The sequence below is a fragment of the Periophthalmus magnuspinnatus genome, chromosome 20, assembly GCF_009829125.3.
Source record: "Periophthalmus magnuspinnatus isolate fPerMag1 chromosome 20, fPerMag1.2.pri, whole genome shotgun sequence".
Lineage (NCBI taxonomy): Eukaryota > Metazoa > Chordata > Actinopteri > Gobiiformes > Gobiidae > Periophthalmus > Periophthalmus magnuspinnatus.
In genome coordinates this window covers 7,049,155-7,073,523 of record NC_047145.1, presented here as the reverse complement: position 1 = coordinate 7,073,523, position 24,369 = coordinate 7,049,155, and the positions used below count along the sequence as shown (strand labels likewise).

Here is a 24,369-nt window from a genome sequence, read left to right as displayed (position 1 = left end):
ACAACCAAAACTCTGTTTATTAGAGCATTTTTATGAGCTTTCATGTGGAAACATTGATCAGTCTGTTCCTAAACATGTTTCATTATTTCATGTCATCAACTATCCATAAAGTTATATGGGAGACTAACTTCAGAGATTTTTGAATTTTTGCAACAATTTTCTAGGACCTAGATAAGTCAAATACTAAATAAAATATTCAAAATCAATCTGTTATTTTGTTTGTATTTAACATGACAAAATGAATCATTTAAACTCGTTCCTTTCATCAGATTTACATGTTAGAAATATGTGCATGCAATATGCTTTTATACATAAAATGATTCTTATATTTATATATGAAAACATATGAAAAAAAAAAGTTTTTTGTGTAAATGAACTACTGAAGAAGTTTCAAAATGATAATGCTCTGTATGTCAGATTTAGATGCAGTGCCTCATCTTAGTCACAGCTGTTAGTTGCTGAAAAAAAAACTTGAAAACATACATTCTTTAATATTGTCTGTGAGATTTGTCAGAAATGATGTGTTCCCATGGGGCCAATAGACTGTGGGTGGTGAAGAGGGGCGGCTGAAGAGGATGATGGTTCTGCTGCTGTGTTGGGGATGAGACAGAGGAGGGTTGTAGCTCAAAAGATAAGAAGGAGTAAAAAGAGAGTGTTTAAATATAAATGCATCAGGAGACAGAAAGGTAACAGACTGCAGTAGTTGGATTTCTCAGTAAACAGGTGGTATCCTCAGGGATATCTGCAGTGCCCCTGTCTGCTCCTCTGACTGGGCTTGGTGGATTAGCATGCTAGCTGCAGGAGAACCATGCAGGCGTTCAGATAGACATGTGGGGTAGACTCCCACACTTATGAATAATGTAGAGAGCATGTCATCAGTGGAGTTTCCCAGCATTAAGCTCACATCAGTACCAGTACCAGAGATGAGTGCTGACACATGTTACAAAGCAAAATATAAAATTTTAATTAAGGACTTACTGTAACTGTTTGAAATCAATAATTAATTTAGACTTTAAAGAAGACATATTGTGCTTGTGTCTGCTATTTAGTTATAATCTGACACCCATGGGTCATTACGTTATAATTTGGACATTTAAAATCGCATTATTCATCTAAAATGACTTAATAAAAGAAATAAATCTACTGACTTCCGGGTTAGAAAACTGTGTCCAATGGGAGGTGACGTAAACGTCATCACAACAAAGAGCTGTCGGCCCCTCCTATGGATAGCTGCACATCACACTAGTGAGCTGCGGATATATATATATATATATATATATATATATATATATATATATATATATATATATATATATATATATATATTTTTTTTTTTTTTTTTTTTTTCATTTGTACCAAAATTACAATGCAACACTGCTGAATTCTATGTGTGTCACCATTTAAGAAAATACAATTGGAAAACAAAGCAGGTACAGAGCAGCGGATGCCACTGATAGACAATTTTGCAGATTAGTCTGCTTTAAAAAGATGAGGAGGCATTTAGTAGCAATGTAGTCGTTTAGCTGGTTAATCAGTTAATAGAAACTTATTTGACATTACATTTTTTATTAGTTGACCAATTGTTTTAATGTAATTATAAGGCTTTATGTGGGCAACAGCAGAAAGAAGAATATGTAGAGTGAGTTATCTGGAGTTTTTGGAATAACTGGATGGTTTAATCTGACCTTTCTCTATGCAAATCCTGTGTACTTGTACTTCTCTGTGTGTATAGTAGTATCAGTGCAGGATCCTAATATATCTGACCGCTTTTTCTGCACCAGTGGCTTCCCCCAACCACCCAACAACCAAACACACAGTGTATTCATTTATTTGTTACTTGTTGTGAGACAACGATAATCAAATATTGTGGATAAAGTGCCTGGCCCAAGGACACAAGATTTGGATGGCCAACTTTCTGTTTATATGTTTATTTGCCACTGTTGCCTCTTCAAATGTATTAGATTTAAACATTGAAACATACATTGAAATTGCATCATCAAATTCAGTATAACTTTAGTATAATTGTGTGGACAGGAAAGATGTTGGAACTTTGTACCATCTTGTTTTGTTGTGGATTAGTCCAGTTATTATGGATGTTATTTGGCGACTATCAGGATAGACTGGTATCGGATATTGCCACCGATACTGAAAAATGTGCTAGATTGGATATTGGCTTCCAAATATCATTTCAGCCAATATAATGTTGTATCAAAATCAGTGTCAGAACTGAAAAAGCTGGACTGGTGCATCCCTAAAACACCTGCAGTAAATCTTCAGCAGCAGAGTCTATATTTTTTCTATTATACAATAAACACATTAGATCTCCTATAGGCTCCTATCTCTGCCTCGGCTCTCCTGCTCGAGTGGAGAAACAGGTAGTCAGCAGGACTTTAGCCTGTAGCATGATGTTAGCTTTGGAGTGGGAGTGCTCTGGTCAGGAGGGTGCAAGGTGGTGCAGGGTGGAGGGACAGATTCCAGAGGCTCGGCAGACAGGATACTCCTCCAGGATCAGGAGGAGACTGCTGGGTTAGGCTCAGACTGAGGCTGAGGCAGACAGGACACTCCCAATAGGGCTAAGAGTTTTGGGAAAAATATGAAATTGAAATATGAAAGGACAACTAATACAAGAATCACATTTCACAAAATGCTTGTACAGATCTAAACTACAGGGCTAGCTGTTTTCATGCAGAATAAGACTGGAAAGCATGTGAGGCCTCCAGGTCTGGGTCAGGCCCAGGGTTGCCAGGTTTTCAGAGAGCAATTGACCAAGCCTTTGAAAAAAAGCCCAAAACAAGCAACCCCCAGCCTCACCTAACCAGTTGAAAATATAAGCCATTTATAAGCAATTATGATGTATGTGTGCTAATCAGATGAGCATGTTTTTAATTGAATATTTTAAATAAAAAACTGCTTACAACATTCTTTCCAAAAAACAAGCCCAAAGTCACTATAAAGAAGTGGACATGGCAACTCTGGTCAGGCAGAGGGAGACAGGATTCTCCCCAGGATCAGTGTGAGTCCTCTGGGATTGGGGTTGTGTCTGGCTGAGGCAGACACTGGATGGTACGTGTCAATAACAGAGACAGACTGTTTATGTAAAAGAAGGCCTAAGCTATTACACTGCATTAGTATAAGCACAGGGGCTTGTGCAGTAGTGTAAGCAGAGGGGCTTGTGCTTATCTGAGTGCCCGGGTCTTCTGGAAGACAAGGGTTCTCAAAGTGTGGGATGCATATTGCCGCTGTACATACAATTCAGGAGTCCAATGCATTAAGTCATGATATTCTGGAGTTTAAACCGGGATTGTTCTTATAGGCTACAGTGGAAGAGTTGACTATGTGACTTACAGCAATGTCTTATTCACTCCAACACTTGGATTGGGAGAGAGGTATTATTAAAGAGGGTATAATGTAAAATTGATTCAAACATTGTTCCCTCATCAAAAACATGCCTGAAGAGGTTTTAAATGTCATCTATGCATGTTTCAGTATTGTACTGCTCTCTCTTGGGCCCTATTTGAACCCTCTTTATGATTAGCTTTAAGATCCTGTCCTATGCTCAGCTCACAGACCTACATATAAACAATGTACAAAACATGATATAAAACTCTACACAGCAACTTGACAAATCTGATGCAATGTGCAGTAGCTTGATTAGCAGGATGGACACTGATTGTGTTGTGATAGCTCTCTGAAGGGGGAGCAACTTAGCACAGAGAGCAAAAGGAAGGGTGACTCAGAGCCAAAAAAGGAAATTGTAACTTATAAAACATGTTAATACATTGGTTTTGGTGAATATAGCATTTTCAAAACAATAAAAAGTATCATGGGGATCTAAATATGTTATGTGTTAGCAGTTAATACAAAAGTCCCCCCTCTTTAATAATCAAAAACAAAAATCAATAATTAATCATGATAAATATTTTCAAATCCATCACAAATGGTTTCTCAACACTCTGATTGTATGTGTTTAATTTAGAGACAGATATGGTAATGTTTTCTCCTCCTTTGAGTTAATCATCATTTAAAACTGAGGAGAGGATGCTGGGAGTGCTCTCTGGATCTCCATAGTATAGAGAGTAAACATGCACGTACCAGGTGCTCTTCAAGAACAAAAAGAAGGCATCAAAAATCCCCTGATAAAAAAACAATGTCAGAGGCACGTCTGGTCTGTGAGCTGTGTAATCATGTACCTTGCATCCAATATGAATTGCTGCTACAGTTGTCAAAAATATCGAAAATCAGATACTAATTGATACTAAAACTAGTATTGAAACTAGGTACTCATTAGAGCAGGTATTGATGCTAAAAAAGTTACATTCAGACAAAAACAAACCTTTCTTGAATAGCTTTAGAATGATCTGGAGCTGTGTCAGTACAAGTACAAGACACATAGACTAGTATACACCCATGGACCACTATGGAACCTTCATGATTGATGTAATCAATCAGAAGACACACCTGTGTTATGCCCTGATGAAGATGCATTGGTGTTTAGTCACAATAAATAATTTAAGCAATTAGCAGACATGTCTCACACCGTGTTTCTTTAATTAGAACTACCTTATCCATGGTTTGGTCCCATTTTAGACCTGCTGTACACTCATTTATGACCATGTTTAACTTAGGCCTGTTTTAGCTTATGGGCATGGTACTTGGAAGGCCAAATTATCTTATGTGACACTCTGAAAAGAGAGAGCTTCTGTCCTAAAACTTACCTGTACATGTATTTTCCACATATGAATAATAAAACAATAGAAAATAAACACAAAGGTGCATAAATATGGCCTTATAGTGTTTTGAAGATTACTATGCATGTTTCTGTTTTTACGATTTCATCTGAAAAAAAAATTAGGAGATTATGTTGTAGACAATATTCATATTGTATTTGCTATTAATTATTACTCACTGAAACAATATAGTGAAAGAATATTAACAATATAGTAGTAGTAGTAGTAGTTGTAGGAGTAGTAGTAGTAGCAGCTAAATATAGGAGATATTGTTGTCCTAAATAAGAAGACAGATTAATGAACATATTGTTCTGTGAGAAGGTTGGCATGGTAACAGCAGCACATCTGTCTACTGCACGTGCTCAGTTTGGACGCTGCTGCAGGGGTCAGAGGTCAGGCATAACTTTGGAATAAATAATACAAAATAAGCCCTGTGAAAGTGTGATTAGAAACACTGCAATAGCCTGTTGTTGAGTGGTTTCATTAGTGGGATATATGCTAATTGTGTTGTGATATAAGACCACATGGTAATATAAAAGAAAGTACTATGATTTAATGTTGAAAATCACATTCTGTTATCTAAAGAAAGAGTGTTTTTTATTATATACACTACAACTTCACAAGCTAGATGCTATGTGCAGCAGTTTCATTAGCAGGATGCAGAGCGATTGTTTAATATATTCTTTTCGGTGAATATAACATTTTCAAAACAATAAAATGTAACATTGTGATCTAAAAATGTTATTGGGTAACAGTTAATACCCCATAGAAGTAATACAACCTCTTTAAACTGCTACTTACCTTCCAAGACCCACTAGACCTATGCAGTTGTCCAGCTGTGATTCATGGAGGGCTTATCAAAAGAACAAGTGATGTGATATGTAATAATGTATTCCCTCTGGTGGGAGTCACACTTTGAGTCAGTTAAAAGGCTAACAGTCGGCTTAAGGCTCCTCTCCACTTAATGCTACACTCCAAACGCACGGATGCTGCCATGTTGGATTTATGTAGCTTTTTTCCTTCCATTTATGGTTAAAGGATACGTGTTTTGCAAAATTGACTTTTCAGAGCTTTTAACCACGCTATAGTTATTTCATTTCTCATTTACCCTCTGAAGTTATACTTAGAATGATTCATGCATGTTTGAGTGATCTTTATTCTTCTGTATTCAACTCATTATTACCCTGATTTACCCCCGTTTCCACTACCATCAGTACACGCCCACTGTGACATACTTACTTTGTTCTCTCATTTTATTTTCTTAAAAATCAATGATACGTGTAGGATTCAATAGCGTCGCGTAGCCATTTTGGGTGTGTGATCTGCAGCTGTCCGTCAGAGGGGCCGACAGCATGCGGCGCTTTGTTGGGATGGCGTTTACGGCAACGTACCGTAAAGAAGCAGGCGGAAATCGGCTCGTAATATCTCTTTGGGCTGTGCAGTTTTCCAATCATGAAAGCAGCACACTTGTTTCTTTTATTCATTTTACAACAATATTTAAAATGTCCAAAATATAACATAAGAATCCACGCGTGTTATTGATTAGAACTATTTAACAGACACAAGCACAGTATGTCTTCTTTAAGACATTAAAATGGCTGAACCAGATTCTTGGCCATGTAGTTGAGTGAAATTTGTCTTTGTATATGTATGGTAAGCTCTGTGCTGTCTGCTTCTAATTATAAAGGGCTAGATAAGTTCACTGAGAAGCATTCCAGACAAAGCAATAACATTTGTGTGGAAATAACAGGTGGCAGACCCTCCCCCATTAAAGTTACGTAAGGCTCGTTTCCATTGGTTCACTCTGGAGCTCTCCACTATCTAAAGTGAACATACCAGGCTGTTTGAATAGGGCCGCTTTAGCCTCGTCTCATTTTGTTGAATTGGGTATTGAGAGGTATAATTCAGGTACGGTTTAGATTTTATTTATTAAAGGTCAAATATTATGCCAAATTTACTTTTTAACCATGTTTGAAAATTGTCCCTTATGAAAAAACATATCTGGAGTTGTATTTAATGTAATTCACCGTAGTTTCAGGAAGTCCTTTGCCTCACCAAACACTTGAACACAATTTACCGGGATTGTGATGTCATAGTTAAAGTCTATAAGTCATCACCAGACTTGTTTTAAAATCATGCTCATTGTGTTTACATCATATGTCCAGGCATGTTCGCCATTATACAGTTTAAGTTTTCGCTTTGGTAATTCCCTCTGCTGCCAGTAGATGGTAAGTTTAAAATCCTGCAATTCCAAATCCATAATATTTGGACCCAGAGCACACAGGGAGCCACACTAAACTGAACTGTGCCAAGGTGCCCCCCAAATAAACCGTGCCAATAGAAATGAGGCTCTAGTGCATCTTGTTTATAAAAGCAAATATACAGAGTTTGGCAGCGCTTGGACTTGGATATAAGTGCAACTCATTGGGCCAAGTCTGAATCTTCAGTACTACATCTCCGTATCAGAATTGGACTACTTGGGATGTTATTGTCTTGTCATAGTCTTGGCTCTCACGTGCTGCTTCAGAACTGTGTCCAGGCCTGACTCGTGCCCCCCTCCTCCCACACACACACACACGCACACATAAACACACACAAAAACACACACATAAACGTACACAAGCGAGGGGTGTCTGAAAGCATCCATCACAAAGAGGAGTCCCGAGCCTCAGCGGGAATTAGGTCGCAGTTGGACGTCCAGTCAGCCTCGAGCGGAGAGAAGGGGTGTATGTGCATGTGTGTGTGGAGGGGCCGCTCAGTGAAGTAGTGAGCGGTGATGTACAAGTGAAGTGGCCCCAGAGCACTTCAGTACGTGGGTTTAAAAGTTCAGGTTTTAAAAGAGGACAGGGACTGAAGCCGGAGAACGTGCACCTTGTATATTTATTCAGATATTGTAGTGTAGATGGATGAAGTGTCTCGCCCAGGGACATAACAATAGAAGGCGTTGCTGGCTGCAGAGTTTAACTTTTGAGTTGATTCTGATTTTGGTCATTTGGATTTGGGGGATTGTCCTTATCAGCTGCACTACGTATTTTGTAACTTTGGGCTGTCAATGTGTTATTTTAAGTCTATTTAAAATGAACAATCACAGATCTCCAAACTAGAACCTGACAACATAAATCACATTGTAATCTGATCCCTGTGACTATAGGTTATTTGCAGTTTTTTTTACACTGAAAAACAGTATTTGAACTTAAAGCATCATAATACTATAGACTGAACTGTAAAACATTGTATTTATATTCAAAGAAATGTTATATTCAATTAATATTTTTGAGCAGACAGTTTTAGTTACTTCTTAAACATAATCTAAAACATAATATAGGTGGATATTAATCAGAAGGAATTGAGAAAATTGTATTATGTTTTGTTCATGAAATGACACATCTACAATTGAGTTTGAATTTTGGGATGAGGAACAAAACGAGAAGAAGCTACTAACAATAATTGTAAAAGTGCACATTAGCAAGATCCATTACACAGTCTTATGGGGCTGTGATCAAAGATACGGACAACATATTGCCTATTTATGACTCTCAATAGCCGGGGATTATGATTGTTTGTGCAAGAACATTGTAACATTTCAGACAAATACGATGAACTTGCCAGGGATATCTAATATAGGGCAGGCTAAATTTGCTATGCAATTTTATAAATGTGTGTACTCTGTGTAATACTAAATACTACATAAAAAGTGCTATGAGTAGTTCACTGACCCATTCAAATTCAAATGCAGTCTTCTTTAGGGCTGGGATATGGATCGGAGTCTCTCAAAGATTTTCAAATGTCCTGAGAGGTGATTGGTTGAGAGCCAAAGGTAGCGGGCTGTGATTGGCTCACAGGGACAGACAGGTGACTGGAGGACATACAGTTTTACTGTATTTTCAAACTGCCCCATGACCCCAGCCCAGTGCAGAAACAGGAGGTGACCCAGATGTTTCCCATTCCACTGCATTGAGCCAAAAGTCAATAGTGCAATTAACTGCCCCTATATCATTTATTACGTATAGTAGACTATATATTCTACAGTGGACTCTGGGTGAGGCTGACCTGTGGCTTTTGACCCTTTTTGACCTTTGTTCGATTATATATGTGATATTATGTCTAAGAAGTATGGCTGAAAATTTGGATGAATGTTTAAACGCTGTGATATTTCTGACAAATATTGTGATTAACAGGCCTAATGTGCAAAATTTACTTTTCAGAGCTGTTAACCATGTTATAATTACATTCGATTCGGCAGTGCTGTGGAGTCAATTTGGTACAAATTTAAATCTGTGGCTCGCTAGCTTGATATACAGCTATATCGAATGTAGGGGCCAATACCATGCGGCGCTTTGTTGTAATGGTTTACGGCAACGTCAGCTCCCACTGGGCACCGCAATTTTCTAAAATGGAAGTCAACGGAATTGTTTCTTCTATCAAGTTGTTTTAGATGATTGTTGCAATTTAAAATGTCCAAAATATACCACAATGATCCATGGGTTATAGATAATAGCTGTCATAGATTATAGCTATATAGACAAACCAAACACTATAGGTCTTCTTTAAGAATTACATCACAGATTTTATGTCCAGGAGCATTATCACCTCAGACTGAAATGTGAACTGCTAAACTGAATATCAAGCATTTTATAACACATTCTGTAGATTTTTATACTACAGGGTTAGCAGCTTTTACACAGAATAAGATGGAGATACAGGAAGGGCATCTGACACAAAGACACATTTCAGAACATATTTGTACTGGTCTAAACTACAGGGTTAGCAGCTTTTACTCAGAGTATGACCCCATAGAGGCACAGGGAGGGCATCTGACACACAGGGACATTTCAGAACATTTTTGAACAATTTGTAAAGGTCTTGACTACAGGGCCAGCAGTGTTTACACAGAATAAGACCCCGTAGAGACACATTTAGGTCTCAAAGAGGACATTATATTACCTAGAAATGGCAGTCTTTGTGATTTGCTTGCTGTGCCCTTTCAAATGGCAGTGTTAATGTCATTTTGGTCCTTCAAAGTGTCATACAAAGTCAAAGTTAATCTGAAAGTGAATTGCCCGTCTGGCAGAGGATATAAGTAAGTGGAGTGACTATTGTGTCCATGCTGAGTCTAAGTGGATGGTCTGTGCACATTAAGGCATGTTACTATATTAACTGCTAACACATAACATATTTAGATCACCATGTTGCCTTTTATTGTCTTGAAAGTGCTATATTCGCCAAAAGCAACATATTAACATGTTTTATACGTTTTACTTTCATTTTTTATGCTTTGAATCTCCCCTCGCTTTGATCCCTGCGCTAAGTCACTCCCCCTTCAAAGTGTTTTTGCAGTGTGCATCCTGCTAATAAAACTACTGCACATCGCATCAGGTTTGTTAGCTTTGGTATATTTATGGAGAATTGTCATGTGGCAACATTGGTGACATAGTCTTGTGGGCTGAGCATTGCACAGAATCTTACAGCTAACCATAAGGAGGGTTTGAACAGGGTCCAAGAGAGATCACTAAAATACTGAAACATGCGTGGATGACATTTAAAACCTCTTCAGGCATGTTTTTGATGTGGGAATAATGTTATAACAAACAGCTTTATAATAGATACATGTCCATAGATTCAACAGCAGGCTCCATGTGGTCAGACTGCTTTGTGTTTTAAACCTGAAGACTGATGCTTTTAAAGTATAGGGCAGTGGACTAAGACACGCGGTCCAGGTCCCAAGTATGTCCCAGGGAGGGTGAATACTATTATAGAGAAATATTGATGGAATATTGATTTTGTTTTTTTGTGGTTTGATGCCATGGCCTGACAGATTTCCATATGTGCCTTGGTACATTACATTCCATTTGTTTATAGCATACATTTGTTGAGCGCCGTACAGTATAATAAACATTTTAGGCTTTGATTTGTATTGCTTTACAATACAATGTATCTCAAGCGAATGAAACGCCTTACATACAACTGCCAAAGAGATGTAGGATGGGTAGTTCGGAGTGTGCTCTGTGAAAAGTTTGAGCTACTGTTATGTAGCTGTATAGTGGGGTAACTGTTAAAATGTACTGCTACACTACCATAAATTTAAAAAAAAAAAGTATATAAACTGGTACAGGGCCCATATTATGCTGTTTTCTGATCTATGTAATAATGTTGTTTCCTCATCAAAAACATACTCCAAGTTCTGTTTTGTTTCATTCACACACGTTTAACACACAAACATTGTATATTTAGGCTGAGTTCTTCTCTCAAACGGAAAACACTGTGTTCCACCTTATGATGTCACGTGGTAATACAGGAAGTACACTCTGTTTCAAACTCCATACACCTCCATTAGAATCATTTGGATGATTTCAGTTCTGGAAATGCACAGAGCGTTTTGAGCTTTGGAGTGTTACTCAAACATGTGTGAAGGAAACAAAACATAGATTTGTGGTTACATAGGAAAGATGAAGATAAAAAGTATTTTCTTCTTGTCATTCATGATAAGGAAGAATAATAGTTGCAGTGAAAGAAAGGTTTGAGTATGAGTATAGAAAACCGAATGGACACGAGTGTGCTGGAGTCATGCGGAGCTGAGGTCATGGAGAGCTGAGGTCATGAGGAGCTGAGGTCATGCAGAGCTGAGGTCATGGAGAGCTGGGGTCTTGGAGAGCTGGGGTCATGGGGAGCTGAGGTCATGGAGAGCTGATGTCATGGGGAGCTGGGGTCATGGGGAGCTGGGGTCATGGAGAGCTGGGGTCATGGAGAGCTGAGGTCATGGAGAGCTGAGGTCATGGGGAGCTGAGGTCATGGGGAGCTGGGGCCATGAGGAGCTGAGGTCATGGAGAGCTGAGGTCATGGAGAGCTGAGGTAATGGAGAGCTGAGGTCATCGAGAGCTGAGGTCATGGGGAACTGAGGTCATGGGGAGTTGAGGTCATGAGGAGCTGGGGTCATGGCGAGCTGAGGTCATGGGGAGCTGAGGTCATGGAGAGCTGGGGTCATGGGGAGCTGAGGTCATGGGGAGCTGGGGTCATGGAGAGCTGGGGTCTTGGAGAGCTGAGGTCATGGAGAGCTGATGTCATGGGGAGCTGGGGTCATGGGGAGCTGGGGTCATGGAGAGCTGGGGTCATGGAGAGCTGAGGTCATGGAGAGCTGAGGTCATGGGGAGCTGAGGTCATGGGGAGCTGGGGCCATGAGGAGCTGAGGTCATGGAGAGCTGAGGTCATGGAGAGCTGAGGTAATGGAGAGCTGAGGTTATGAGGAGCTGGGGTCATGGGGAACTGAGGTCATGGGGAGTTGAGGTCATGAGGAGCTGGGGTCATGGCGAGCTGGGGTCATGAGGAGCTGAGGTCATGGGGAGCTGAGGTCATGGGGAGCTGAGGTCATGGGGAGCTGAGGTCATGGAGAGCTGGGGTCATGGGGAGCTGAGGTCATGGAGAGCTGAGGTCATGGGGAGCTGAGGTCATGGAGAGCTGGGGTCACGGGGAGCTGAGGTCATTGAGAGCTGAGGTCATGGAGAGCTGAGGTCATGGAGAGCTGAGATCATTGAGAGCTGGGGTCATGGGTCTTTTGCTGCAATTCCCTAAAACATCCACATGTGAACATTATTGTATTACATTGTGTTTTCTGTAGTATTGAAATTTTGAGAATACATAATGTACAACGATGCAGGAATTTTGTGAATGCCAAACATTTTCGTGACAAGGCCTTAAGTACGAATGTGTTGGTAAGAAGGCTTCATGAATGAGGCCCATTATGATTAGACTCCTCATTCAGTAACCTTCTCGGTGTACATGTTTCAGTGTTTCACGTAAGTGTTGAGGAGGAGAGAGGAGGAATGCAGCTGTGTGAGATAAGGTCAGCCACACTCTCTCAGAGGCTCTGATAGGCTCTGATAGGCCCTCATACTCTGGGACTCTATGGACACACCTTTAAAACTGACTAAATGTGGACTCATGACTGACGCACCATTCTCAGGCAAGTTCTGACTTAATACCCACAGGTTATTTAAAGGTGCATTATGTAACTTTTCTAGATGGGCCCAAATGCTTGTCTCCATGGAGATGTTATTGCTTTATTCTATTACAGGTGTATAAAGAAATGAGCAAATACCTTGGCAAACACTGATTCTTGTGGGAGAGGGGTTACAGATAACTTAAGTGCCGTGTTGTGAAACATAACAGGCAAAGCAATGGCATCTCCATGGAAACAAACAAGTGGCAGACCTCCTATCTGAAAAGTTACACAGTGCACTTTTGAGATACAAAGTTCTATTTTTGGTTGTGACTTTGGAGGGCTGTTTCTTGACGTTCAAACTAAAGTTGGCAGGTTTTACTCCAGATGCCCTCCCTGTGATGCTTCTACGATGTATTTATTTTGAAATGTACTGCCATGTATTAGCCATATTTAGTATAGTGGAGTTGTTTCTTTTTGTTCTGTAGACTTTTGGGTTGATCAAAAACAGCAGGAGAATGGGTCTGTCTGTGCTGGCCTTGTATAGATCTGAGCTGTAAGCCTGGTACTGCACTGTACGCTCTGCCCCTGTCTGCTCCTCTCTTCTCCCGTCTACTCCTGTCTGCCCCTCACCCCCTCCACCTCTCCACTTGTTCACCCCCTTCTTAACTCGTCCTCGTCTTCTTCAGAACGTGAATGGGGCTGTCAAACCTCCTCAGCTCACTGCTCCAGGCACTACTCCTCACCCTAAAACTCAAACACAAAAGCTTAGTACAAAACTCTCTAACTTCATCTTTACAATGAGAGTTAGTAATTCAACACTCTACAGCTCAAATATCACTGTAGTACAGGAAAATAACCACATATTTATCACTAGTGCAAGGAAACAGTACCCGAAATTGCTATTCCATCTGTCATGTATTGAATAATAAGTCGATTTAGTATTTATTGTGACACTTTGTACAATTAGTTTTTATTTAATTGTTAAATGTTTTGAATGTTCTTATATTGCGTTGTTTTGTTTTTTTTTGGAAAGCACTTTGGTCACCTTGAGTGCTGTAAAGGGCTCTATAAATAAAGTTTGATTCCATAACGCTTGCCTTAACACCTGTCATAACACTTACCATAAAACTTGCCTTAACACCTGCCGTAACACCTGCCGTAACACTTGCTATAACACCTGCCTTAACATTTACCTTAACAGCTGTCACAACACCTTCCGTAACTGTGAACTGAACTCTACCGCTGCCTTTCATGTCTGGTTGCTGTGTTACATGCTATTAGTAGCTCAGTAGTGTATATGTTTACATTCTGAGTATTTGCACTGTTCTGTCTTGTGTTATAGCCACACTTACAGTTTAATGCTCTAAATGTCATTCTGTTGTTTCTTGTAAAGATGACAATATATCCTTGAATTGTGATCTAAAATAATTTGAATCAGATCCGTTGACTTCTGTGTTGCTGGTTCTGCTTCTTCATAGTGACATTTCACCACAACAAGCAGAGGATTTACATTTTTTGTGTTTTTATATGTGAATAAATAGCTACGTAACTTTTTGAACCTACATATATTACCTTGAGTGTTGAAATGATTAGTTATTAAGTACAGAGCAGTGGGAGATATGGCGTAGGGAAAACAGAAATTAGCTGAGCAATAATGCCTCGAATGCAGGGCAATGCTCAACATACTGCCTATCTCCTTTCTTAATGTGAAAAGAAGTTTCTAACCGCTTTGCCACCATAATATCTGTAATTAGAAGCAATAAATATGCAGTAACTGCCCTCTGTTACCATTCTAGACATAACTCCAGACTGTTGCACTGCTGATCTGAGTGTGGAGTCTATCACATGTCTGTCTGCTCCATACAGACTGCATTGTGTGTGTTTCAGAGCACACAGGTCCATATGGGAAGAGGCCACAACATGGACCTTCCTCAACCACTCTCATCCTCACTTGCCCCACGGAGTATATGTGGGTATTTATTACAGTGCTTGGACTTTAATCTGTATTCAAGATCAGGTTCCCATGATATTAGATCAACAACACAATTTCAGGTTCAGATATAGGTTAGAGTTAAGGTTAAAGAGGGATTTATTTATTTTTATTTAATTATGGGCAACTCAACTTTTTCTTCTTTTACATGATTTACACATCATAGTCATAGAGATATTATATTATATTATTATAATTTTTTTCTGCCATGTTATAACATTGTTCCCTCATCACAAACATGCCTGAAGAGGTTTTATATGTCATCCACTCATGTTTCAGTATTTTAGCGATCTCTCCTGGGCCCTATTCAAACCCTCCTTATAGTTAGCTGTAAGATTCTGTGCAATGATCCACCCACAAGCCATCCACGCTCCCACATGACAATTCTCCAAAAATATACAAAAACATGGTACAAAACTGCACACAACAACTTGACACTGATAAAACATGTTAATATGTTTTCAGAGAATACAGCATTTTTAAACAATAAAAGGTAACACGGTGATCTAAATATGTTGTGCTAGCAGGTAATACCCCAGAGAAGTAAAATACCCCCTCTTTAACAATGTCATTCCTTATGTGTTTAAGGCAACGTGGTTGATATATGCAGAGAAAAGAATGCACGAGTCCTGTTTTTAAATCAATTTTGTGGACTTGGTGTGAACTTGGAGAGCAGTGAGGCAGTGAAAAATCCATAAATAAGTGACTATGGTTAAAGTCATGATCCATTGCCAGGATATGAATGTACGTCAATGCAAATGTCCCTAAGAAGGTGTGTGTGTGTGTGTGTGTCAGGAATACAGACAGATGTAGTGAAGCCTCCAGGGCCCAGACTAGGATGTGGGACTAACAGTTCAGTCTCGTTCAATCTCAGGGTCATATCCTTATTGACTATTTGGCATTTGCAAACACCTCTATTTCTGTTCACATGTCTGGATGGAACATGTCCTGCAGATATATACACATCTCCATGAAGACAAGCATTAGGCATTAGTATGAATCAAAACCTAGAAAGCTCAGAAAACAAATGACAATGAATGAAATGCTCTGTGGTCCCAGGGCGGGCTATCACGTGCAGTAGCAGAGTACCACCATTCCACTTCACTGAGCACTGATTCCTGTACTACGTGAGGCTGGAGCTAATAGGCTAACAGGCTAGCGGGCTATCAGGCTAGCGGGCTAACCCACATTCCGTCCTGTCCCCGGTTCCCTCTGCACGCAGACTGGCCTCACGTGTGCATTCTCGGTCAAGAGGCAAATACAGGGAACTTTTACTCAGAGCAGAGAGAAGGCAGGGATAAACATCAAATCAGCTGACCTCAACACTACAGAGATGTGGACTAGTGCCTCATGTTATGGGTTTAGCGATGGGCCCATTTATCATCAGAGTTAGCTGGGCATGGCATAAAAGAACCCAGGCAGTCTGGCTCTATTCATCTTTTAAATTTTGTGTCTGGAAAAATATGCAAATTTGGGCATCTGTTTGTGCCACACGGAGCATCATACCATCTATTTTATATCACAGCTACAGGAAATGTTTCAAATTCATCTCATCTTAATCATTTACAAATGGCCCTAACTGTCGGATGCAACCTTCTTTCAAATAAATGTCTGCTCCTTTGGCTCTTGCTCCTCTGGCTCTGCTCCTCAGGCTCTGCTCCTCTGGCTCTGCTCCTATGGCTTTGTTCCTCTGGCTCCCCTGGCTGTCCTCCTCTGGTTCTGCTCCTCTATGGTCCTATCTGCTCTTCTGGTTCTGCTCCTCAGGCTCTGCTCCTCTGACTCTGCTCCTCTCTGCTCCTCTGGCTCTGCTCCTCTGGCTCTGCTCCTCTGGCTCTGCTCCTCTGGCTCTGCTCCTCTGGCTCTGCTCCTGTCTGCTCTTGTTTGCTCCTCAGGCTCCTCTCCTCTGGCTCCGCTCCTTTGGCTTCTCCTCTGGCTCTGCTCCTGTCTGCTCCTGTTTGCTCCTCTGGCTCCGCTCCTCTGCCTCTGCTCATCAGGCTCTGCTCCTGTCTGCTCCTCTGGCTTTGCTCCTCTGACTCTGTTCCTCTGGCTCTGCTCCTCTGGCTCTGCTCCTCTGGCTCTGCTCCTCTGGCTCTGCTCCTCTGGCTCTGCTCCTCTGGCTCTGCTCCTCTGGCTCTGCTCCTCTGGCTCTGCTCCTCTGGCTCTGCTCCTCTGGCTCTGCTCCTGTCTGCTCCTGTCTGCTTATCCAAACTCAGTATAATCTCATGCTCCTCTCATTTCCTCTCCAGTCTTTGCTCTCTCCTGAGGCAGAAAGCAGTTTTACTTTACTCAATCACTCTTAAATTCCTGACAAAACAGTTACTATGTGGGGGACCAATGGCTAAAAAGAACTTGAGCAGACATTATAGAGGGGGTATTTTACTTCATATTTAGACCACCGGGCTACCTTTTATTGTTTTGAAAATGTATTTTTGCACAAAACAACATATTGACAAAATCACTTTCGGGTTTGTGAAATTGTAGTGTGTGCATTGCATGGATGAAATTTAAAACCTCTTCAGACATGTTTTTGATGAAAGACCATCAAAATTATAACATGGTATAAAGCTAAAAATAAGTTGATTTAAAATTTTCCCCTCTTTAAAGTTTTCTTACTCCATACTACATGTGTGCCATATATGATTATCCTGAAATCTGCTGAGTTGAGGATACCACACCATAGAATGCATGTGAGTTGTGCAAAATAATATATGATTTTTTTTCTAGCATGTCAGAGTTGAGCTGATTTTACCCCGCCTAAGGATCAAAGTCCTTTCTCCAGTCTCCCACAACTCCTGGCCAAGAATCTGTTCCTTTATGAGCTGCATTTGTGGTTTATTGCATTGGCTTAGATTTTAACTTCTTGATTCAAGCTGACGTCACCGTAAACGTCATCACAACAAAGAGCTGTGTAGTTGTCAGTCTCTCCAATGGATAAGTGCACATCACGCTAGCGAGCCACAGATTTTTTTTCATTTGTACCAAAATGACTACGTGATGCTGCTGAATCCTACGAATATCACAGACTAAGAAAATAAAACTGGAGAGCAAAGTAAATACAGAACAGTGGCCGCATGTTGATGGCGATGAAAACAGGAGATGAGCGGTAATATGGCGACTTGAAAAGAATCCATTAAAGATTTTTCATCTCTGTCATAATGTTTTTTTCTCATCATAAACACACCTGAAGTTGTTTTGTTTCATTCACACATGTTTAACACATGCATATTTCTCTTTCAAATTGAAAATTCTTCTTGCGATGTCATTAAGTGGTAATACAGGAAGTGCCCCACCGTGTTTTTACTTCACAAGAATAATTTAGGTGATTTCAGCTCTTTACTAAACTAAAGGTGAAATGCAGCTGTTAACTTGAAAACTACCGCTTCATGACATCACAAGGTGGAACAGAGCATTTTGAGCTTTGGAGATGCACACAGACTAATAGACTAATGCGTGAATGAAACATAACTCCAGAGGCAATTATGCGTTATATAGGACCTTTAATTCCATTGTTTTGTAGCTATAATGAATGAGCAAAAATATATTAACCACTGAATCCTCCACAAACAATAGATCCGCAGTCATATCTCACACTGCCCTCCTGTGGTTCTCTCCTGCACTACACCTCATGCCCTGTGTCCCCCCTCTGCTCCATACACTGCCTCATCTGTCTCCTGTCACACTGCCACATTGTCTCGCCCCTGTTCCTGCTTCCGAGCGCTCTGATTGGTCCGTCTCCCGCCTCTGTTGCCACGGTGATTTGTGGAGCATCTGTTGTAAGCTGCGGGTGTCTGACGAGGTGTGACAGAGTTGTATTTTTAGCTTGGTGCCAGGTATCCGAGTGTTCACACGCACTTCAAATGGACTAAGGTGTCTGGGGATGTGGGGGAGAATTAAGGAAGGATTCTGTTTTTGATTTGTAAAAATAAACATGTATATTTTTTTTACGTTTGAGACGATATGACAACTTTCCATAGGTCTGAGATGTTGGTATGCCAGATGTCTTGTCCCTTTGTGTGTTTGGGGTGTGGTTGGATAAATATTGTGAGATAATGAGTCGTGCCACTAATAGAAAGGATTTAGGGCAGCAAGAATTTGAATAGACACAATTAGCAAATCTCAAAGGCTGGTAATACCTCCACTTTAAATCTTACACTCCCTTGCGCTACCACCGTTAAAGCAATACTTTAAATTTAAACACAATTCAGAAAGGACCACGTAAGCCGCCATCACCTGACCTGGGATACAGAATGTTCTATGTACAGTTCTTTTATCCCTCAAATGAAAAAGTACAAATCAAAACATAAATAATCATCTGAAAATTAACATTAAAATAGAACAGCACAGAATAAAAACCTTTCAGTCATATGCACAGCTAAACAGAACTGTTTTGAGCCTGGATTTAAACATTGTCAAAGTAGAGGCCTGTCTCACATCTTCAGAAAGACTGTTCCAGGTTTTAGCTGCATAAAACTGAAACTCTGATTCTCCATGTTTAGTCCTGACTCTGTGCACCAGCAGGAGGCCGGTCCCTGAAATCCTCAGTGTGAGATGGTTCATGTGGCACTAACATGTCAGAGATGTACCTTGGTGCTGGGCCATGGAGAGACTTGTTCACAAGCTTGTTCACTGCTTTAAGGTCTATTCTCTGAGCCACAAGAGTCAGTGCAGAGACCTGAGCACAGGACGCATGTGTGAAGTACTTCCTGGTTCTAGCCAGGACCCGAGCAGCAACAAATGCATGGTCTCTCCAGTTTTGGTTAAGACAAAATACTTTTCATTTTTTCAATGTTTTTTTAGATGGAAAAAAGCTGCAGATGTTATGGATTTGAACCAAAGTTGCACTCATTTATGGTGGCATTTTAATTTTAATTGATTTTCTATGGAGACATAACGGGATGTATGGGCAAAATATGAGGGGGGCGGGTATAAAATATACACGTTTTGAATGTATGGCTGAATTGACTGTGAAATAATGGGGATGGTGCAATATTTTGGACTGTGCAATGATGGGAACTGCAATGAGTAAAGTGTACAAAATAAGTACACACATGAGCAGAGGTTAATATGCACAGCTGGATCACACAGAAGAACAAGGACAGGTGAAGACATGTAATGTACCCTCTGCATTTGACCCATCCCAACATACAAACAGCACTCGGTATGTGATTGACCCATGGGACATTGTGCTTTTACTGTATTAAAAGGGACTATATTAGGCTTTTTTCTGATCTATGGTATAATGCTGTTTCCTCATCACTAACAGACCTGGAGTTTTGTTTTGTTTCATTCACACATGTTTAACACACAGACCCTGCATATTTAGGCTTAGTTCTTCTCTCAAACAGAAAACACTCTTCTTGTGACATCATGTGGATTACAGGAAGTGCTCCACTGTGTTTTTAAACTCCACACACCTTCACTAGAATCATTTGAATAATTTCAGCCTGGAATTACCAATCTCTACTGAGCAAAAGGTAAAACGTGAACTTGGAAACTTCCACTACATAACATCACAAGATGGAACAGAGCATTTTGATTTTTAGATATGTAAACTGACTAAAAATGCAGGATTACTCAAACATGTGGGAAAACGAAACACAAGTCCAGGTGTGTTTTTGAGGAGGTAAAAGCATTCTTACATAAGACCATTAATAGAAGGTGTCTGTGTCTCTTATAGCGGTGGTGGTCCCTGATGGCCCAGAGAAGTGCATTCTGGGAGAGGAGGGGGGCAGTGAGGAGGACCTACTGTATGAGGACTACCGCAGCTCCTCGCACCGCTTTGGAGTGCCAGGAGGGGGCGGAGGAGAGCAGCTGGCCATCAATGAGGTGTGTATACCTTCTGACCTCATTAGGGCTGCTATTAATGGTTATTTTAGTAGTCCAATAGTCTGCCATTATCAGCAATTATTTTTTTAATTGATCCACAAGTCGATATTTTTTTTGTACATTGAAATCTGTTGAATATATTTTAACCAGAAGTGGTCAGTAACTCGCTTTTGAACAACGGGGCCTGCTCTGGAAGTAGATGGCTGCCTTAATGATAAACAAGCCTAGAGCGCCCTCACGCAGTGGTCAGTGTGACAATAACGAAGATGTGAAATCATATATTTTAACAATTTCACATATAAGTCACATCTGAGAATAAGTCCCAGCCCTGTCCAAACTATGAAAAAAAGTGTGACTTATAGTCCTGAAAATACAGTAAATTTACTTAAGTACATTTTGAGGATCTGTACTTTACTTGAGTTGTACTTTAGTTGAGTACTTATTACTCCATTACATGTGAAAGACAAATATAATACTTTCTACTTCACTGCATTTCTTTAAAAAAAGGCATATGTGGAGCAGTTTTCTATGTCTTTTGTCCCAGACTCATGATGCTCATAGAGACTTGAGCTGTTCAGATGTGCTGTTACAAACTTGTTGTGATTTGGATTTTATTTCTATTTCTACTTTCAGGCTGTTAACAGTTGTCTATAGTCTGTAGTTTGTAGTAGTTTTATTCATTTATGGAGATAGTAAATATACAAACCATAGGCTAACCGAAGGCTAATCGAATTCCCATTTGCAATTTACCCATTCTAACCAAATATGTCTTTTCTCTTTCTAATTTAATCATCTTTTACAGCAGTTACATCTTTTACGGGATAAGACCAAAACACAATTTGCGTTTCTCTTTTAGAAGTAACCTACTGTATTATATTATTTTTGAGGCAGTAAAGTTCATTCATAATCCTTATTTAAAATGACTGGTAAAAATATACTCTTGGTACTTTAACTTAAGTAATAATTTGACTTTGTTACTTATATTGGAGTAATATATCACCAGGTGTATCTGTACATAAACTCAAGTTATGAAATGCAGTACTAGGACACTTGGACTTTATCCAACTCCAGAAAATGATTCTAACTATGATTATTATTGCAGCCAGTATTGATAATGACATACTATTTACTTGTGCAGTCGTCCTTTAGAACTGTTTTTTTCTTCACAGATTTGTTCTAGAGTTTATTTTCACAGCTCCTTTTATAATTTTTTTTTTTTTTATTCTTCTGGGAAAACCAATCATGAACCCTGCTTTAGATCTGTGCCAGAATGTAAACCTAGTCCTGACTTTGGACTTAAAGGACTTGTACTGCATTCTGTCTGTATCTAATTAGAAAGCATTTTATTGTCCAAAAATCAGTAAGCTTGTGTTAGTATGCTAGTTGTTGTTAGCTTTACTGTCATGGCAAACTCTAATTAGGATGCTCTGAATGCAAAGGTAAGTGGGGAATAACTTTGAACCATTACAAGCAGTTTAAAATGAGTTTGTTCTGTTTTTCATGATTTAAGACTGTAAAAATCAGGTACAGCATGTTTAAGTTGGTTTTATGGTGGTTACCTGGAGATAATGAATTCTCAATAGAGCTTCTGCACCCATGTGACTGTGATGTCATTATACTAAATCATAGACAATGATGTATAATCTAATCTAACTAATCAGATTAAACATTAGTGATTCTTGGCATGGATGTGATTTTAAAGAGTATACATCATATAGATTTTGCCTTAACTGTGCAGTATCTGGATATCTTAGATCATCACAAAGGGTCACTAGAGATATTTGTGAAAAACATGCTTTATTATATTTATTAAGCCCTGTACCAATAATATTTACTGATACTGAGCGTTTAAATGATGTGAAATTAATGAAACAGTGAAAACATGATGAGCTCTAACTAAAGTGCAGATGTTGTAGCTACGTAGCAGCTAAATCACTCATGTCAATGTAATAAACGCAAAAACCATTAATTTAAATTAAGTTTGTCATTTTGTTTTCTATAGTCGTCATTTCTATGCAGTCAATTAACTTTAAGCAAATTATCAGTGTTAAACAAAAAACATTAAGGAGTGTTTCTCTTTAAAGTCTCTCTGCTTAATTAATAGACTATAATGCATTAGCAATACACAAACATACAGTTTTTTAATCACCAATGGTTGAATCATTCATATAAAACAAATAAAAAATACAGTTATATCTTAATTAATGTAGCTATAGCTTGATTAACTGCTAGCTTGTTTAGATTCAGAAATCTACTTCTACCCTCAAGGCTCAGGCTTTATTCTACGTTTGATAATGTGTACATTCAAATGCGCAACAGTAATCAACAATCTCTGAAACAGAAATAAAGTCTGTTAATTACGGCAGTTCGTTTCTATGGGAATTCTCCACCATGACCACTGCCAGTTTGGGGTTTTGAGACGTATTCTGGGATTTCATGATGCTGGAGCTCCATTGCAGAATGATGAGACATATTCCAGTTTTCTTTTGCCCTGCAGTGACCCTCCTGCAACACTCAAGTGATATTGTGCATATTACTGCAAAATGTCACAGTACAATGAAAGGCTTGTGGGCTGAGCTTTGGACAGAAATAACAGCTAACTGCCTTGATTAGGGCCGAGAAGAGATCGCTACAATACTCAAACATGCATGGATGTCATCTAAAACCTCTTAAAGCAGGTTTTGGAGGAGGTAACAATGCTATAACATGCAAAGCTAAATATATATATATATATATATATATATATATATATATATATATATATATATATATATATATATATATATATATATATATACATATATTTTGCATCTCCTTCTTTAAAGAAAAATACATTTGCCGATATTTGCCAAAACCAATATAAAACTTCTCTAAAATCTATAGTACCGAATAAATGTATGTTATTGAAGTTTACAAATTAACTTATTACTTTGGTAAAAAAAAAAAAAAAAAAAAAAAAAATTTATTTATCTGAAATATAAATTCATATTTTCACAAAAAGTAAAATTTGATCCGCTGAGAACAAACTGGGAACACACAGACTGAAGCAGTGCAGAAAAAATACTGGTGCCAAATACTGGCACCAATATTTAGTATAACTGCTATCACCGTTATCACCGATAACCGTTATCTCTAGATAGAATTACTTAAATGTGCAGTATGAATTACTGCCAATGATCATTTGGGCCAATTCAGCAGGAGTTGAATTGGTTCGAGGGCCACATTTGGCCCCTGGACCCTCGTTTGGACAGCCCTAATTTTTATCATTATCTGTTTTTATTATATGTACGACTTGCACTAAAGCTTGTGTTGCCAAATCTATAGTTTTGCAAATAAAGCATTTGGGAAAATTTTAAATTCTTGAAAGTTAGATTTTCTAGACAAGGTAATAAATCACATAACCCACTTTTATCATGTAACACTGTTCAAAACCTTTATATATGTCAAGGTCTTTCTGAGCAGAACTAGCGGTTAAAGGCATTTACACAATTTTGGCAGTGGAATTTAAAAAGATAGCTTTGTTTGTATTAATTTGAACATCTGTATCTTTCCTGCTGGTCATACTAGTGCTCATTACACACTGATTGTATAAGATAAAATCGCCCAAAATGTCCCTCTCTTCCTTTGATCCCCCTCCCTCACCTCACATGTTTTTCATTCATGTTCCAATCCGGCCGCAGCGCCGTTAGCCGCTAGCACCACATCTCCCTGGGGACCTGCATGCCCCTCTTCCCAGCCCCTCCCCCTCCTCACAACAGAACTGCAGTATCCAGGAGACACGACACACCACCTCCCCATTGGCTGAGGAAGGCTCGAGGGGCGGGGCTTGTGTGTGAAGAGAGAGAGTGGAGAATCAGAGGAGCGGGGGGAGTCGAGGGATACTGAGGAGA

At 39.4% G+C, this 24,369-nt stretch overlaps 1 protein-coding gene across 2 annotated transcripts in view; it reads left to right on the top strand.

Moving 5' to 3' along the window:
• Positions 1-24,369, top strand: part of arhgef4 (Rho guanine nucleotide exchange factor (GEF) 4) — a 51,485-nt gene that overhangs the window by 10,288 nt on the left and 16,828 nt on the right. For both annotated transcript variants that reach the window (XM_055230256.1, XM_033986123.2), the window contains one exon: positions 20,331-20,479. In XM_055230256.1, the coding sequence (XP_055086231.1) occupies positions 20,331-20,479 (149 nt within the window). The remainder of the gene's footprint in view (positions 1-20,330; positions 20,480-24,369) is intronic.